General features: G+C 42.6%; 1 protein-coding gene across 2 annotated transcripts in view; it reads left to right on the top strand.

The window, feature by feature from the left end:
- The window catches only part of LOC132970650 (collagen alpha-1(XXIV) chain), a 99,013-nt gene that overhangs the window by 69,191 nt on the left and 11,451 nt on the right, over positions 1 to 18,371 (top strand). For both annotated transcript variants that reach the window (XM_061034503.1, XM_061034504.1), the window contains exons 32-47: positions 2,934 to 2,987; positions 3,637 to 3,690; positions 3,812 to 3,865; positions 4,159 to 4,212; positions 5,485 to 5,538; positions 5,957 to 6,064; positions 7,581 to 7,634; positions 7,947 to 8,054; positions 9,078 to 9,131; positions 10,592 to 10,645; positions 10,784 to 10,840; positions 12,234 to 12,287; positions 13,838 to 13,891; positions 14,203 to 14,256; positions 15,476 to 15,529; positions 16,613 to 16,720. In XM_061034503.1, the coding sequence (XP_060890486.1) occupies positions 2,934 to 2,987; positions 3,637 to 3,690; positions 3,812 to 3,865; positions 4,159 to 4,212; positions 5,485 to 5,538; positions 5,957 to 6,064; positions 7,581 to 7,634; positions 7,947 to 8,054; positions 9,078 to 9,131; positions 10,592 to 10,645; positions 10,784 to 10,840; positions 12,234 to 12,287; positions 13,838 to 13,891; positions 14,203 to 14,256; positions 15,476 to 15,529; positions 16,613 to 16,720 (1,029 nt within the window). The remainder of the gene's footprint in view (positions 1 to 2,933; positions 2,988 to 3,636; positions 3,691 to 3,811; positions 3,866 to 4,158; positions 4,213 to 5,484; positions 5,539 to 5,956; positions 6,065 to 7,580; positions 7,635 to 7,946; positions 8,055 to 9,077; positions 9,132 to 10,591; positions 10,646 to 10,783; positions 10,841 to 12,233; positions 12,288 to 13,837; positions 13,892 to 14,202; positions 14,257 to 15,475; positions 15,530 to 16,612; positions 16,721 to 18,371) is intronic.

Here is an 18,371-nt window from a genome sequence, read left to right as displayed (position 1 = left end):
CTCCTCACTCCTCACTCCTCACTCCTCACTCCTCCCTCCTCCCTCCTCACTCCTCCCTCCTCACTCCTCACTCCTCCCTCCTTGCTCCTCTCTCCTCACTCCTCCCTCCTTGCTCCTCTCTCCTCACTCCTCCCTCCTCACTCCTCCCTCCTTGCTCCTCTCTCCTCACTCCTCACTCCTCCCTCCCCCCTCCTTGCTCCTCTCTCCTCTCTCCTCACTCCTCCCTCCCCCCTCCTTGCTCCTCTCTCCTCTCTCCTCTCTCCTCACTCCTCACTCCTCACTCCTCACTCCTCGCTCCTCCCTCCTCAATCTTCCCTCCTCACTCCTCCCTCCTTGCTCCTCCCTCCTTGCTCCTCCCTCCTCTCTCCTCACTCCTCACTCCTCACTCCTCCCTCCTCTCTCCTCTCTCCTCACTCCTCACTCCTCGCTCATCCCTCCTCACTCCTCCCTCCTCCCTCCTCTCTCCTCCCTCCTCACTCCTCCCTCCTCTCTCCTCACTCATAACTCCTCTCTCCTCCCCCCTCTCTCCTCACTCCTCACTCCTCTCACCTCACTCCTCACTCCTCACTCCTCCCTCCTCACTCCTCTCTCCTCACTCCTCCCTCCCCCCTCCTTGCTCCTCTCTCCTCCCTCCTTTCTCCTCACTCCTCACTCCTCACTCCTCCCTCCTCGCTCCTCCCTCCTCAATCTTCCCTCCTCACTCCTCCCTCCTCTCTCCTCACTCCTCACTCCTCCCTCCTCTCTCCTCACTCCTCGCTCCTCCCTCCTCACTCCTCCCTCCTCACTCCTCACTCCTCTCACCTCACTCCTCACTCCTCGCTCCTCCCTCCTCACTCCTCCCTCCTCCCTCCTCTCTCCTCACTCCTTGCTCCTCACTCCTTGCTCCTCTCTTGAACCGGAAGTCGCTCTGTGTCGCCATAGTGAAGGACTTCTCTAGTCTGTTATTTCACCACAGAGGAGCAAGGATTGAGGAAACAACTCTAAAGGGCGAGGATTGAGGAAACATGAGGGCAGCCACGCCCCCATGTGCTAGTAGCACTGTATTTCCTGCTAGTCCATGATATCAGCCAGATGATTGATTGGCTTCTATAAGATGAGACGTCAACAAACCCCTCAGGAGAAACGTTGTTCTATCAGCAGCTATGAGTGAGACTATGTACGTTATAGGACACAAAGAAAACAACTTTCTCAAACCACAGTGTCCTGTTTTTTTTTTTTTTACCATCAGGAAAATGAAAAATGTTAGTTTTCAAATGTGTTGGAACTGTGAGAGGATAAAATAATTGATGCTCCACAGATGGTGAAAACATGTAAACAAAAACAGATCATAACCAGATTCCATCTTGATCGTTTAGTCTTCTTTCTTTTTATCTACTGAGAGTTTCTGCAAATTGTTTCATCTGTTTGTGGCAGGACTTACACAAGACAATCACTAGTCAAAGAAAAGCTGTATCACCTACATGATTAAGCATTGTGGGAATCTGTTGTTTGGCTTTGTCTTGATTTCCACTGATGAATGGGCTTCATGTGCTGGCTTTTGTACAAAGTTATACACAACCCTTTTAACTCACAAGTAATCCTTGACATCTGGCTGTTTGATCCTTAAAGTGATTAATGATGAAAAGAAGGACATGGACATCACTCCAATCTCACTTTTAAATATTACCCCACAAATGTTTCATGCACATCGCCCTGCTTCAGCGTCTATGGCGTGCCTCCCTCGCCATTAGGAAGTTCACACATGACATTTTTGGGTTGCTTTTAGTCGACGTGCAGCCTCGTGTTCTCACTCTCACATGCACACCTGAAAGCATCAATACACACACACACACATGCTTAGGACGAGTTGCGACCTGTCCTCCATCAGCATTTCTGCTGTCCACCTCTGGACTCAGAGCGCCATCTTGTGTCCGATCAAATCTTCCCCCCTAAACTATTTATGAATAGCTCCTCAAAGTTTTTTTATATGCCATGAATTCCCAAACTTATGTTCTCATCAGTGAAATCAGAGCCAATTAATCTCAATGTTAAATGTGGATTTTTAGTTCACACATTTGTAATCGATTGGATTATGTCAAGTCATTGCTCATTACTAAATCTTCTAGATCAGAGCATTTGAATCCTTCAGTTTGCAGCTCTGGTTTTCTTCTTTTGAGTCCCACACAGTAGTAAATATATCAGTCAGTGTTTGATTATAATGAGTAATGTTTTACTGGTTCACCAGACATCATATGGACCACCAGACCCTACCACACTCGCTCCACTGACCGTCTGTTGCTTCAAGTCCTGCAGGTTTTCTCTCAACTTGGAAAATCAGCATCTAGCTTTTGTGCTCAAAAGATGTGGAATAATTTACAAGCCACTCTCAAGATTGACACTCTTGTTTCTCTTGGACAAATGAAGACACTCATCTCAAACCACTTTACCACAGTGTGTGATTGTTTTTTTTTTTTACTGAGAATCATCCTGACCTGTCTTTGTTGTTTTATTTTGCGCCCTTGAAACGAAATGAAATCATACAAAACCAATTTATTTCAAGGTTTTCTTTGGTCGAGGTTCCTGAGTCCATTCTGTATCTGTCACTGAACTGAAGTGTATTAACTCAAAGCTTGGAATAAACCAGCCAGCTCACACAAGCAAGACATTAAAACAGACCGTTTAAAATGAGGGTTTCATGTGTACACTTGGCAAAGACAGTTCCTGGACGACAACAAAGGGATCCAAAGATTACAGGAAATCAGAGTGTCTGCATTATATCTGTAGACATCAGGCAGACCAGAAAAGGCTGAGTCATCATGTTCGCGGTTGCCTTACTAATAATGACGATAATGATGATTAGAGGAACGTTTTCCGTGGCCACGTTTTTTTCTCCTGCTCGTTTCCTGTCGTTTCACGAGTGGATGTTTGAGTGTGATGTGTGTGTGTGCTTCCAGGGTAAACCAGGTATCGCTGGCAGCGGCGGAGAGAGAGGAGCCCACGGTGAACCAGTAAGTCTGCTGTCCATATTTATTTGTTTATCTTCTCAGGAAAGTGCAAACCAAAACCACGCATTGGGAAATCTATAATGACTGTGGAAAATATCTGCAGAATCACGATTGCTCATGAACGGTTCCCAAGAAAGAAGCTGTCAGGATTTCACATTTTTAAATCAACACATCGGACGAAACTCTGTTCCTCATTAAGAGAGGGGAGAGATGGAATCATTTAGTTTTATTCCCTTTAATTCTCTCACACCTTAAAGCGCCGTTCCTCGTGCCTCCCTTCTCGGATTCCTCTCGGAGTTCTTGATTTTCCTGGAAATCAACGGGGATCCCTCAGGGAAATAACCAATGTCAAACAATCAGATAAATATTTCTTTGGTAGGAAGGTTTTAATAAGGCCGAGGTTTACGTTATGGGTCTCGTCTTGCCTTTGGCATGGTCTTCAGCTCAACTCTTAAGCATTTTCAGCTTTCGGCTTGTCCCTCACTCTGCAGACTCAACACTGAACTGTGTGTTTGTCCAGACATTATGTGCTCGAGTTGTGTATTATGTTGTTCTGAAGTTTAGAAACCCCCTGATTAACTGTGCTTAGTGACTCCACTAATGAGTTTATTTGAACTCCAAAGCATATTATGATGCTTATTTTATCTTGCAGGGACCCAAAGGACCTCCTGGAGAGGCTGGACCTGATGGGGAACAAGGACTTGAAGTACTTTTCATCAGATATTCTTAACTCATTTATCTATTTTATTTAAACAGTTGGAGTTTCATATTTAACACTCCTTATTATAACGTCAGTCGTGCCTGGTTTCTCTGTTTCATCTTTGCAGGGCGGACCTGGTGCAGAGGGGGAACCGGGTGCCGTCGGAGAGCCAGGATTAAAGGTCAGTAACAACCTTGCCATAATTTTTTTTACTGCCTCGTCTCCTGCATCCTAGAAGACATTAGTCATGTGCAGCGTCAGTCCCTTCCCGCCTGCAGCGGTGTCAGAAGCCATGAACTTGCTCAGTCACAGCATAGCTGACAGAACTACAGCCTGAGGCGAAAAGCAGCAGCTGATTGTCAAGTCTAACTTCTCCCTGAGGGTTCAGTTGTTTAGTGTAAAGGAAAGTGTGCATGCTCATAGAAGTGTTTTTTTTTTTTAAAAGCTCCCGTGTTGTGTTTTGTGTCTCTGCAGGGGGATATCGGGCTTCCAGGAGCTGAAGGGGAGCAGGGACAGGAGGGAATACGAGTGAGTGACTCCCGACTAAGCCACTAATCCCTTCCTCTCCAGTGTTTAGGAAAATCTTAGCGGGTCATTTATTTACTCCCCCTCATTTTGACGAGGATCCCTAATCCCCCCCCCCCCCCGGGCCAAAGAAAGCAGAACGGTGGATTTATTTTTGTCTGATGGATTATATAAATAGCTGTTGGACTTCTTGAGTCTGAACCTCCTGCCCTCTTCACAGAGTCAGATTCAACAGTCTTAAACACGGTTACTTAATTAATACACCCGACGATAGTTTTACATTTGTTTCATGGATGAAGGAAGGTTTAAGGAGTAATTAGAAGATGTGTGAGAAAATATCAGCTTGTCTGACTGTCCACAAATTGACTGAAGAAGAAATCTGAGATCATGTCTTAATCCATATATTCACTGAACTGATGGTTACTGTGTCAATGTTTTTTATTCATCTGACCTGAATCTTTCATCAGTTTAAGCCACTATCATATATAATAATGCTTTATAATTTCTTCAGCCTTGTCTGAACGTGAGCCTGATGCATCGTGTTATCATGGCTCTGTTGGTAAACCTTATTAGACCCGTTTTGTTGTATAAAGCTTTAATGATGGTTTCACTTTCATTTGCACGAACTCCTTCCAGGCTGAAATGTCGTTGTTAACGCAAAGAAAAACAGCAGTGAATATGTGAAGTTCTTAAAGGAAGAGGGGGACTTTTTGATCCAGTATATGTCGCCGTTGAGCACCACCATGAAAACCAAAACATTCTGAAGCCTCCGCTCTCCGCCAGCGGCACACACCTCCAACCCCCTCTCCGCTTGAGTGGCACGGAGGAATTATCAATAAGAGCGCACCATTAAGCACCATTAAGCACAAGGGAAAATTGTCCTCTGCTTGAGCTGCAGTGGCCTTTGGTCCGCATTGTTGTGTTAGCATGCTAATGTTAGCAAACTCGGTTAGCTCATAGCTTCATGTTGCACATAAATTGACACAGAATGACCGTGATCTAAACACACTTAGGTTATATCTAAATAAACAGTGAGTATGTTATTCTTCTTCTCTCTAGTCCTTGACTAAAACAGCTTTATACTTAAGGCCGTCCCGTCCATGTAAACATGATGTAAACACAGCGCTGACAACAACACAGCTGGAGGGAATCTCACTTCTCATTGAAGACAGTCATGACTCAGAGAGACATTTACAAAGGATATTCTTGATTTCTGCTCTGTTTATTTGGCAAAATGTTTTGCACATTCTGTCTTTAATTATGATGTTTCTTTAGGGTCCTCCTGGTCCGCCTGGTGAAGACGGCCCTCAAGGAAAAGATGGACCCAAGGTAAACTTAGCAAGACAAGCTCTTTTTAAAGGATTTTACTTCAGTTCTTTGAAAAAAAGAAAAATTCAAGCATGGAGCCAAAATGAGTAAATTAGTCCAGATGAGTTCTCCATGAGGGTGTTTTAAGTTAAATCTGCTGCTTTCGGTCATGAAAAAGTTTTGTGAAATTGATAAAAAAAGGAATAAAAACACAATCGACTAGGTACACCAAACCTCTGATCCTTCCACACCTGATCTGAATTTAATAAGACACTTAAGGAAATTGAACTACAGACTTCTGACGTCTCCATACAGAACGGCAGGTTGTGAGACCACTTGACCATTTTCTGTTGGGAACATGAACCATACGATATTATAACTGAAATATTATTCTGTTGTTCTGCTCACTCCCGCCTCTCTGTGTCTATCACACTATCAGGGCGAGCCAGGTGAGCGCGGGCCAATCGGAGAGCCAGGGGACAAAGGTGTTGAAGGTGACCCCGGGCCGCCAGGAACAACCGGAGGGCCTGGGAAACAGGGCTTTCGTGTAAGTAGATCTTTTATGTCTCCAGACTACAGAATACAAAAAAATAACATAAGCAAAGCAACCTTTATGAAACAGGGTGCATTTAAAGGAAATGGGACGCCTACATGGACTTACTGCTTGACTGAAATGGACGCACTGTGGGTTAAAAAAAAAACTCAATCAAGATAAATCCTGACGTTATTTCTGTCTGTTGAAGGATTGGTTCCCTGTCCCGTCCCGAGCACACATTTCTCAAAGACAGAGTGAAATAAATCAAACCTAGAATCTTAAATTCCTGGAGCAGATTACAGAAATGATCTGGATTAAAAAAAATTCCTTTGTTTCCCAGTAGGGGTCAGCCTTCTCTTCAACAAAAAACCTTTTGAAACTGGAGCAGTAAGAGTTCTCGTGGATTGGAGATGTTTGGCACAGTGTGATAGGTGTCTGTCAAAGTCTCCTCCTAAGTGCTTGTTTGTTTTGAGATACAGATCCTGACGAGGTATCTGTGTTGAGGGGCAGGAGGGTCAGCGGTGTCAGGAAGTCAGGCAGCTTCAGGGTACACACACAAAGCTCTGTGTCAAAGCAGGATTCCCAAGTTAGTAATCTGGACATAAGTCTGGAACGACACGTTTACTGCAAGCTGCTTCATAAATTGTGTGTCATAGAAAACGACATCAGGAATACTTTATTAATCCCAGAGGGAGGGAATTCAGGATTTACAGTCGATCTTAAAATAGAATATAAGTATAAAAAAAATAGATAAGAAGAAGTTAGAAATAAACCAATATGAATGATATGCACAAAACCTGGATGCACATGATCAAAACAATATGTATATAGAGAGAAATCTGAATAAAATAAGAAAATACATAAAGCTAGTGAGTTGGATTGTTGCACGTTTTTTGTCTCCGTCTGGATGCACAGTTGAAATAAAAAATAAATAAGAATGGAAATGTCGTGCATGAATGGAGTATGAGGACCGACTGCTAGATTCTTCAAAGTCATGTTAGGCCCCGTGTCCCCCTAGCGTTTGTTTCGGGCAGAAAAGCGCTGGCTGTGCGCTCGGGAGTGTTTGCATGAAGCGTTGAGAATGAAGGCGCTACACGTCCGTCCCGTCTCTATGACAACAGTCTGTTGACGACGGTTGCCGTGTGACCGACACGACTCCTTTACTTTTTACCGCATGTTTGATAGTTTAGATCAGGCACAGAGCAAAGAGGATGTTGGTACGAGACACGATCCGTAGGCAGAAAAACTATGGGGAATATCATACGTTTGGAAAAAGAGCGCTTGTGACGTCAACAGCGCCTTCCTGAAAAGTTGTAAAGATTTACAACTTGAGTGCCCGGAGCAGCCGCACAAAAAAGGGCGGAGAGCTTGGAATAAAAGATGCTGGGCGCTGCGCTCAGAAAAGAACACTAGGTGGACACGGGGCCTTAGAGTCCAGACGGGATCTATGATGTCAGTTATTGTCTGTGCTTGTGAAATAGAGTTCTCATTGTTTTTAAGTAAAGATAAACTGCTTGTCCTTTTACAGGGACCAGAAGGAAAACTAGGGCCTCCAGGGAACCGAGGACGTCACGGCAAGAAGGTGAGAAACTCATCCACAACATCTTCCCTTGTACGGCTCGGATCCCCACAGTGAAACATGAGACAGCTTGACGACACAGTCCAAGGCCCATAGGTGTTGAAGTGACTGCAGAGAACTATTAGAGTCATTTTGTGCTTCCTGCCAGATTCATCACTTGTAGAGTACGACTGAAGTTCTTAGAAATGAAGGGACTTAAAAAACAAACTGCATGAAGAGCTTTGATGGATTTGTTTCATCGGTCAGGATAGATTGACTGTCGACTTAAAGTTGAGTCTTTGTGTTCTTTGACAATGATGTGGTTTCTCTTTCCAGGGAGAAAGAGGTCCTCCAGGTGTTGCTGGCGAGATCGGGCCACGAGGAGACATCGGTCAATCAGGCGAGCCAGGGCTGAAAGGCGCCAGGGGAACACGAGGCCCTCCAGTGAGTTTCTCTTCTTCCTGTTAAGTCCATCACCTCGTCCCGTCTCATAAACCAGTTGTTGAAAGAGTCAACTGAAATAACACATCATCATCCTTTTTTTTTAAGTCAACGTATTTTTTTTAAACCAACTGTTTATAAATTGTTGGAAGATTTAAAATGTATGTCTTTTTGGAAAGATTAGAAATGCTTCAGTTTGTCTCAGCTGGCTGAAGATTCAAGATGAACTTTTATTTGTCCCACATGTAACCTAACAAGATTAGTAACATCAGGTTTTTAAAATACCAGGGCTAAAAAGTAAAGACAAATAATGTCCAGTGCCTCTCCTGCCTTATGTGTCACTTTTTAAAACCTTTAGAGAAACAGGAATTCATTATATTTAAACCTGTTCAGTCTACAACAAGGAACTGTAGCGCTCTAACCAGAGGGCAGCATCTCATACTCTGTAGACATGTATCCACCACATCTATAGAGTATATGTGTATGTATGTCGATGTTTGATTGACAGCAGCTGGCAGGCTGCCAGAGTGCTTGTGTTACACAGTGGGTATCAAGAGACAAAGCAGTCACGCTCAGGATGGTGGGCCGATGACAGCCCAATATACATTTCAGAGTGTCAAGAATGAAACATCACAATTCTCATCATTATTTTGAGAGTGGGGTGGGAGTCACTCTGTTGTTTTTTAGTTTTAGCATTGTATGCAGAGTAATTGAGGAAGAACAGTGTGATAGGCTGCATGCAGTAAGAGGGTACCATCATGAAACCAAAAGTTATTCCTTATTCAGGGGGTCGTAAATGAGTGAAACCCAATTCATGTGATGTTTTTTTTGTCCTCTTGCTACAAACTAAAGTAAATGAACTGTTGAAAAGCCTGTCACACCGATGTAGTCGCGTAAAACAGGAAAGTATTTCTTAAAACCTCGAGTCATTACTTTACGTTTATGTTTAGCTGAAGCGGAGCAGAAAAGTAAAACAAACAGCACAAGGACTGATTCGCTCTTATTCTGTGTGCATTCTGCTTCCAGGGTCAGCCTGGAGTCATGGGGGTCGAAGGACAGCCAGGACTGGCAGGATACACAGTGAGTTTCTCCTGTCTGATGTGGTTATGTGCACTTATACATGTACAACCCATTCATACCACGATACACACAAACAGTAAAAGCACTCATACATTTACTTACCATAAAGTCAGAGGTATCAGACACACTTTTAATGCCTATTTTTTTTCAAGTTGCCTGCATCTTATACAGGCGTGCGACTAATATACCTTTATAAAATGCTGAGATACGCGCCTTCATAACCGCAGGTGCAGCCGCCACCATTCCACATCCCCATTCATTGTGTATTGCAAGCTGATTGGGCAATGTGATAGTAACACCGACCAGTCGGGCTGCGCAACTTTGTTCACGTCTTTTCTCCCTCATGATGTTTGTAGATAAACCTTGTTGAGTGCTCTTTTGATTGAAAGAGTCCTATATTAAAATTACAGAGTGACCAGCGGAGTCGGGCAGAGAGCTCACAATATAGGAATCTGTGCTTAACCAACTTTCACCGCAGTCTGAGAGCTCGACTACCGTAGTGTAGCTAGTAGGAGTGCAAACTCCACAAAGCTAAAAAAAAAAGAAATTAAAAGAGCACCACAGCTGCGCACAAACTGCACGTTGTAGACATCGCTGAACACAATAGAAATCGTCACGCAGGAAGATACTTTTTTTTTCTCGCTGAGAGACCTTCAAAAACAGGCTGTGTCTTCGGTGCAACTTATATACTGGATTTGACGGTACACCAAAAATGTTAAAGGTCTTCCTACTACTTCATTGAGTAAACCTATATGGTCTGAGTTTGCCTCATCACATCACACTATGCTTGCACCATGCACCATGGGTAGGGATGTTCCAAGGCGACTCATTTCAAATTCAATTATGCACAAATTCCTTTCAATCAAGATCATTAGCAGTACAAAAAAAACTGTTCCATGTTTACCACTCTTGACCCTGCTTCAACTAACTTTATACAAGCTTATTCATCCAAATCTAAACAGAGGAAAACAGACAGCATCCATGCCTCTCTCATATTTTCCCTACTCTATGCTGTTGATTATCCAGTGAATGCAAAGTAACAGGAAAAAGCAAAGGCAAGAAGGCGGGATTGGACATGGTGAAGTCTTCAGACTCATTTTTCCAGGGCCTCTCCACAGCCGGGCAAATGCCAACATCAGTGGGTTATGGTTGCATAACTGAAACAGGGCACCTCGAGTTCATGCAGCGCCCTTTTTTCTCTATGTGTGTTTGTTTGAATGCTCCCACACTCAGCTGCAGATGACTCAGTTCGCTGAGTGATTTCTGAGCCTGTGCCAAAACCTGAATCCTGAAGTGACAGAACGGAGGACTCCCCCTCGTATAAGAAATATGTTTACATTAAACACGTCTGATTAATATGCTGACAGCTGAGGTCATGGTTCTCCAAAGAAACATGCTGGAGCCAGTAAAGAGGTATGGCAGCTTCCAATGGTGCAATAATCAGCTTTCCTTTTTTTAAGGGTCACCCTGGCAAGTCCGGGCCCATAGGACCACCGGGGCCTAAAGGTGAAAAGGTAATTTGATACCTGAAGTAGTGTTTGTGATGGTATTCCTTTAAGTGTTTTGGTTTACGTTCTTCAGTTTAATGTAGTTGTGACATCGTGTATCTTCATGCATGCTTGTGTTTTTCCTCTGTGTTTGCTACATTCCAGGGTTATCCAGGCGAGGACAATAAGACTCCAGGACCGCCAGGGCCCTTAGGTGAACCAGTAGGTCTTGCCTTCTCTGATCCTTAACACTTCTTGCTCTGTTTTGTCCAATCCGATGAAATATGGGTTTATATAAAACGTAATCTTAATCAACTGCTGATTTTAAGAACCCAAGTACAGTATTTTTTTTCTTCCCACCAGGTTGATAATTTGTCATTGTTCATTTGCTAAAACCTTTCGTGCATACGGACCCTGATTATCAGCCTGCGTGGTTCAGATCTTTACTCTTCATTGCACATTTACAAATCAGTACAGAATCCAGTCAGGCAAGGGGTTTCCACACAACGGGTTCAAGCTCAAGCTTAGCTTTGTTTGTGTGATATTACCCATAAAAAGAGTTTAGCTCTCGTTATAAGATTGTGTGGAAAACAAATGTTTCATTGTTTGAAATTAAAAACGCTTCTTAAATTTTTTTGTCAGTTTTGTGTTTTACGAGGACAGGAGCGCCAATATTCACCTCAAGTTACCTCAAAGATTTTTCATGTTAAAGACCACCAAGATTTTTTTAATGTTGCCAAATAATACTAAAATGACTACAGTGCTGTATTAGGAAGGAACTGATGTATATTGCTGCTGAATTATATTTACCGGACGACGGTAGCTTTAGCTTGATGTTAGCTTATCTACCGTAGCTCGGACTGGAAGTAAATCATGTGATTCGTAATGTAGTATGTCGCTAACGGCATAACTATCAATCAGGTTAGTATGTATTCAGTATGTATTTTTGGTGTATGTAGTAAGCAGTGTGTAGTGTGAGGTTTCTGACACAGCAAAAGACTAAATACACAGGGCAATCAAAAACAGGTGAGAACAATGAGGAACCAAAAAGGCGGGAAAACACACAAAGGCAGGAAGCCAAAAAAGACATGAAACACGGGGGGGGGGATTCAAAATAAATCAGGAAACACTGAAACCTAAACTTGGGAATATTATAGTAAAGAGAGACACAGTGAATACAGGAAACACTGACAATAAAAATCCTGAATTTGACTGTTAACATTTCACACAAAGGGAGAGAGACACAAAGGGGAAGTGAGGAAAAGTAAGACAGGAAGCACAAAGAACTATCAACACTTTCAAAATAATAATCAAATCAATATCATACATGACTTTATCAACCTTATTGTTAGGACTGGAAGTTGACACAGTATTGCAGAACATTGGCAACACTGGCTGGAAGTGATGCACAAGGGGAAATGACGCCTTCTGTTCGACTCGTTTAAAGATCCAGACTTATAGGTCAGAACTGAAGAAGACGTTTCATGCATCGGTCTGAGAAGTCTCTCTGTCTCTTAGAAGCTTAGCATCTGAAGTGAAACTTTGTGAGTTTAAGTGAAGACATGCATAAACATGCAGCATGTGTGTTCATGTGTGTGAATTTGTGTCTACACAGGGGCCTACAGGGGAAAGAGGAGAGCGTGGAGAGCCAGGGGATGAAGGATATCAGGTAGACAAAACCATTTAATCGACCTCAGACATATCACACAGTCACCACTCAGGGAGCTTGTCCGCTTGTTGTTCAAAGTCTTTGATGCTCCATTAAACGGGCTCAGCTCTACGAGTGGTAGACCACACATGTTGGAGAGGATTACCAAATTCCACCGCAATAAGGCCAGGGAAATCTGTTGTTTTTGTCTTTCCAAGCTTTTAGCCTGAAAAGAACTCTTTGCTCTCTCTAAAACACACACACACACACACACACACACACACACACACACACACACACACACACACACACACACACACACACGCACACATGCACACAATTACAGTGCAAGTTGATATATGGCTTATTTTATTCTGAACAATTTTGTTAGGTTGTGAAATGTACAAATGTGATGAAATGATCATTGTCATGCACACAGTGAGTAAATGCAGCAGCACAGACACCATGAAATAAGACTTAAGATATTTTGAACGTCATTTTCAGAATTGAAAAAAAAACCGCAAATCCTGCAGAGACCTACAGTAGCTTAAATTATCCTATTGTCACATGACTCTTGAATATATCCTTCTTTTATGCTGGGCGAAGGTACAGGTAGTTAAAGGCTTTATATGTGATTTTTCACTCTTAAATATAATATAAATCAAGTATATCCTCTGAAAATAACTCTGTGACTCATGACTGTCCACAATGGGTGTAACACCCGAGTCCCACTGTCTGTGATGTTTTCAGAGTTTTCAGAGTCCTATCTTCACTTTGTTTACATCGCCCAGATGGCCGGCCGACTCCTCCCCCCTATAAAAGTTGTTTAATTGAGGGACTAGAGAAAAGAAGAATAACATACTGTACTCACTGATTAACTGTGTTTCTAGATCACGCTCATTTCAGGTAAATTTACATGCAGTGTGAAGATACGAGCATAATAAAGATCGCTAGCATTAGCATGCTAACCCACAATGCACCGCAAGTTGTTTTGGTTTCATGCTGGTGCTCAAGGGCGACATCTGCTGGATGAAAAAATCGCATATAAAGCCTTTAATGCTTTTTTTTTTTTTTTTTTTTTAGATTTATTTTTGGGCTTTTTGTGCCTTTATGAGAGAGATAGGACAGTGGATAGAGTCGGAAATCAGGGAGAAAGAGAGTAGGGAATGACATGCGGGAAAGGAGTCACAGGTTGGATTTGAACCTGGGACGTCTGCATGGAGGACTACAGCCTCCATACATGGGGCGCAAACTCTAACCACTATGCCACCAGCACCCCAGTTTAATGTTGAGTTTAAACAGAGTGGAGGGAGGAGGATCTTCCGAGTTGTCCTTTTTATGTCATATCTTGCCTCCAGGAGACCCCGTCCACTTTCCCGTACGACATGGATAGAATCCCGCTGTGAGAGTTTTGATGCTGTGAAACCTGAATTTTGCTAATTTATTTAAAAATCATATTCCTGAGAATACACATAATATGGACGTAGTGTTTCCCCTTCCCTAAAGAACATGTCTCTCAGACATCCCTGCATTCAGAAACTTGTAATATTCTATTTTCAAATGTGTTTCAGGGCCATGTTGGTACTTTTGGATCTCGTGGAGCACTTGGACCACAAGGCCCACCAGTAAGTCTGTAAATACAAGTCACACAGTAGCAACAGTTTTTAGTCATGGTACTTCATATGTCAACGTGCATTCAAATCACCATATCAGTTGTTTTGCACCCATAAACAGTGATTAAAGTGCTGAAACTGTTTAAGACAGTCAGATATTAAGTGGGTCTAAATAAGTTCATAGAATTTGAGGGACCAGGTAAGCTATACAGATAACTCCATCAAAGTTTTATTTAAATATGTTTACATTTTTAAATTGTTGGTGGATTTGTCTCTGTCTTATTGTTCGGTCTTAATGTTTGTTGTTTTCTTGCTTTGTCCAGGGATCACCAGGCTTTGCCGGAGAGCCAGGCCCAAAAGGAGAGATAGGACCTCCGGTGAGTTTCAAACTGACGTCTACTGTACCTACACAAAGCAGATAGTTTATAAAGTAATTCCCATTACCAGTGGAGTTTTAGACTTCACTAAACCAAAACAGTATTGTTTAGCTACTGCCAGCATCGTTTGGTAAGTTCGTCCTTGGCACAGGTGGATGAAGAAAATCTTTCTTTTTTTGTCTAATGAAAGATGAACCACAGATATTTGGCTGTTTCGCCTCCATTTCTTCGCCTGTCATCGGGTTAGTTAACGATTTTAAGCAGTTAGTGGCATCAGAACAGACGTCTATTGGTAAAACCAGCGTTCCCGAACTGGTGGTTTTGAGGAATGAGTTTCAAGATTCTTTGAAGAGTTCTTTGGAGTCTTGACCTTGTCATTGGCCGCCTGTTTGTAAAACTTAATTACTCCTTTGTTTAGACTTTAAAACCGTGTTCACACGTTTCCAGAAACCACCAACTCTCTTCAACAACATGGAACGTGGAACAGTCCCTATGTAGGACTGAAGCTATTACGGCAGTATTTTGTGAGTGTGAACAATGTCGTAATGTGTTACATATAGACCCATCTGTTTTGAAACATCCCGAACATAACAGTCCTCTCAAAACTATGGGAAGTTGAAGGATCTGCTGTACAGCATTTCTGATTTGGTAAAGCCTTCCTTTTTCGAAATCTTTGTTGGACTATACATACATAACTGAAGCTGTCGGGCCAACAGCGATTAACAAAAACACGGTTTCAAAGGACAGATGTTTACATTTTGGCCTTTTTTTTTTCAAACCCACTTTGTCGTTGTGACCCATACATTGGTTTGAAACATAGAAAAAATACAAATACAGAACTTCTTTAAGCAGAAAATATATGGAGTATAATTTGAAAACATGCATCATGAAGAGGCTCCCTTTGGTAGTTTTATACCATATATTTTAGTTACACACCTCAGGGTGATGTAAACCAATACAGTTAACCCACGGCTGCTGCGATGAGCACTACAGCCTCTTTACATGGGGCCTGAAACATAACCGCTAGGCTATCTGACGCCCCAGGTTTACTTCTTTTACTGTGCGCCCTTAGTGAAGTAGAGAAAAGGTCTTTAAGTTTCATATAAAAGATGGTCTTAAAATGCCCCTCTCTTCAATGAGAGTCTAGTGAGATACATCACATGGTGTGTCTTTGTGCATGTACATGTATGTTTTATTCTCTCTGTGTTTGTTCAATCAGGGCTCTGCAGGAAAGAAAGGACCGAGGGGGCTGAGCGGATCTCGAGGGATTGAAGTGAGTATCACACAATATCAACCAATGACATGGCATGATAATGTCACAGATATTAGCCGTGGCATGGTCATGCAGCTTGGCCCATTAACAATGTATAAAAATGCATTTTAAAAAAGATTTGTTTTGCTCTCCACTCAGAATGTTTTTTGTATGCAAACAAATTCCCCCAAAGTCTGCATCCATATGCATATGTTTGTTCATATGTATTCAAATGTTAATCTTGGATGTAGGGTTAATGGAGCCTTTTGAGCAGATGGTGCAGCTGAACTATCTAATGCTGATTACGTAATACCAAAAAAGTGAAAAACAAAGATTTGCAAAAATGTGAAAACACATTTAGAAGAGTGAAATTCAATTTTCTTTCAAACTGAAATCTAAGTCGTCCAGTGAGACACATGGCAGCACAACTGGATCTGTTGGTCAAAGTCAAGAACAGGACATCAGATAGCTCTCAAATCTCCATGTTTTATTTAAACCTTCTCAGAATTCCAGATGTTTCGCTGAAATGCCTCGGGATAAGCCCAATATCAGTCAACCGTGTGTTAAATTGCTCTCAAACGTTCCTGCTCTGTAACTGAGAAAAGTCGAAAAAAAATCTTGCAAATATTTTTTTTGTGGTTTGTAGGAATTCATCTCTTTCTCCAGTGTAGAGCTTACAGAGGAAGAGTGGTGTTGTAAGAGTTGTCATATTGGGGCGGCAGTAGCTCAGTCCGTAGGAACTCGGGTTGGGAACTGGAGGGTCGCTGGTTCAAGTCCTGATGCGGACCATGATATGGAAGTGGGTCTGGTAGCTGGAGAAGTGTCACAGCAGTTCTCGAGTAACTCAGAGGTGCCCTTAAGCAAGGCACTGAAACCCCAACTGCCCTGGTAGCAGCCCCACTCTGACATCTCTCAACTAATGCATGTCCACAGGTCCTGTTTGTGCATGTGTGTGATTCGGGCCCATGTGTGTGAGCACTCACATACAACACTTTCAATAACAGAGTGTAAAAGTTTAATTTCCCTCAGGGATTAATAAAGTATATACAAAAATATGTATTGAGAATAACATTGAGTGACACTGTAAATGTGGATTTTTTCAAGGGGCCAATGGGTTTACCCGGTCTCACAGGGATGATGGGTTACCCAGGGCTGGATGGCCCCCCCGGATTCACTGGCCTACAAGGATTTCCAGGAAAACAAGGACGACAGGTAATCAACATCACAGACGAGTATGACAAAGCACATAAAAGAGATGCTCTGCTCTCCATTTCCAAGGCCACATCACAAGCTCGTCCAAAGCTATTTTGTCACAGCAGTACTCCATGCAGATAGGTTGGTAAAATATGATGAGACCGCTTCATATAATAGGGGGGACAACGGCCTTTAAAAGAATCACCTGCAGTCTGAGCTGAGCCATTTGGCTGACTCTCCCTGCACACAGGAAACCAGTGATCTGCTGTCTCAGAATATTCCTGGTCAGCACCTTAAATGTAGGTCGCAGAATGAGACAGAAGTTTTACATAACTGAACTTTCGGATGAAATTTCCTTTACTGTACTTAGTGCTTAATCTGTCTAGCATATTTGTGGTCACTGTCAAAGGATTTAAGAAGCCAATGATACGCCCTCCTCATCTTTACTTTTTGAGGGACCTTCCCTTCAGAGTTTCTTCATGTCACTCAGCAGGCATGAAGGGAAGTTAAACCCTGATTAAACTGAGAGAAGTATTTTTGATGTAGGTCCAAACAGCAGAGGTTAAATGCAGCTGCAGAAAACTTAATCACCTGCTTTTTTTTTTCTTTTGGGTCTCAGCTGCTTTAGACTACAGCTTTCCTCAGGAGATAGCTTCTTGACTCACTGCCCAGTCAGCCATCATGCTCACAAAAACCCCGCTCCAAATTACTCCTGTACTGCACCTGAACGTTTTTCCTCTCCATGTGTAGCTTCAAGCCTACTGAGACATATACTGTTTGGATTGACAAAGCATTCAATATCTTGTTTGGTTGTGTTGGCTACTTCTGGTTGCCACACAACGGGTTTATCCAAATAAGTGCGCAGCCAGAGCGTATTGGGATTTCATGCATGAATATCTTCTTCATTTGCAGCCAAGAATTGGAAAAGCTTAAATCCTGTCTGCCTGTCTTTCATTTACATAATGTGTGTTGTTTCATTTACATAAAGTCTGGTTGGTCTGGTCACCCAAAGATTTGGAGTTCTCACTAGCTGAGTGAATCCCATTATCTATTCCTCCTAAATCCCACAAAATGTACAAGTGGAAGAAAAAAAACAGCTTTTTATTCTTCTTTACTCTCAACACTTTCTTATGCTTTGCGCTGTTTTTATGGATAGGTTTTCTTGAGCCATTCAGTTCAGTTCTTAAAGGGATACTTCACCCATTTGCATTAATCTTTGTATCATTAGAAACCTGGTAGTATTGTTGAATGGTCACGCATCCCGCCCTCATTTTCCCCTGAGACGGGAAATCTCTGTATTTCTGAGTCTGAAAACGAGCTTCCAGTGACGCAAAATGAAGATTTTTGCGTCACTGGAAGCTGTTGCGGTTAGCGGGGTGAAACTACAACATTTTCGACCACTGAAGCTACAGACCAATCACAGATCAGTGGGTGGGAACGAGCTCCCAGAATCGAAACTTAACGTCCGCCATATTGCTTGGAAGCTATGCTAACAGGCTCTATGGAGAAAGCTGATAATGGCGAAAAAATATAAATATAGCGGCGAGACGGCTGCTGCCAACAGGCCGGTCTTGTGCTTTTGCGTTGCTATGTTTCAACGGGTGTAGTATCCCTTTAAGGTGTCCTTTTACTTCAAAGCCCCCCCAGGTCTGTGACAGCAGGAGGGGCC

The sequence above is a fragment of the Labrus mixtus genome, chromosome 3 (assembly GCF_963584025.1).
Source record: "Labrus mixtus chromosome 3, fLabMix1.1, whole genome shotgun sequence".
In the NCBI taxonomy this organism is placed as follows: Eukaryota; Metazoa; Chordata; class Actinopteri; order Labriformes; family Labridae; genus Labrus; species Labrus mixtus.
The sequence above is the reverse complement of the archived record's forward strand: the minus strand, read 5'-3'. Positions and strand labels throughout refer to the sequence as shown.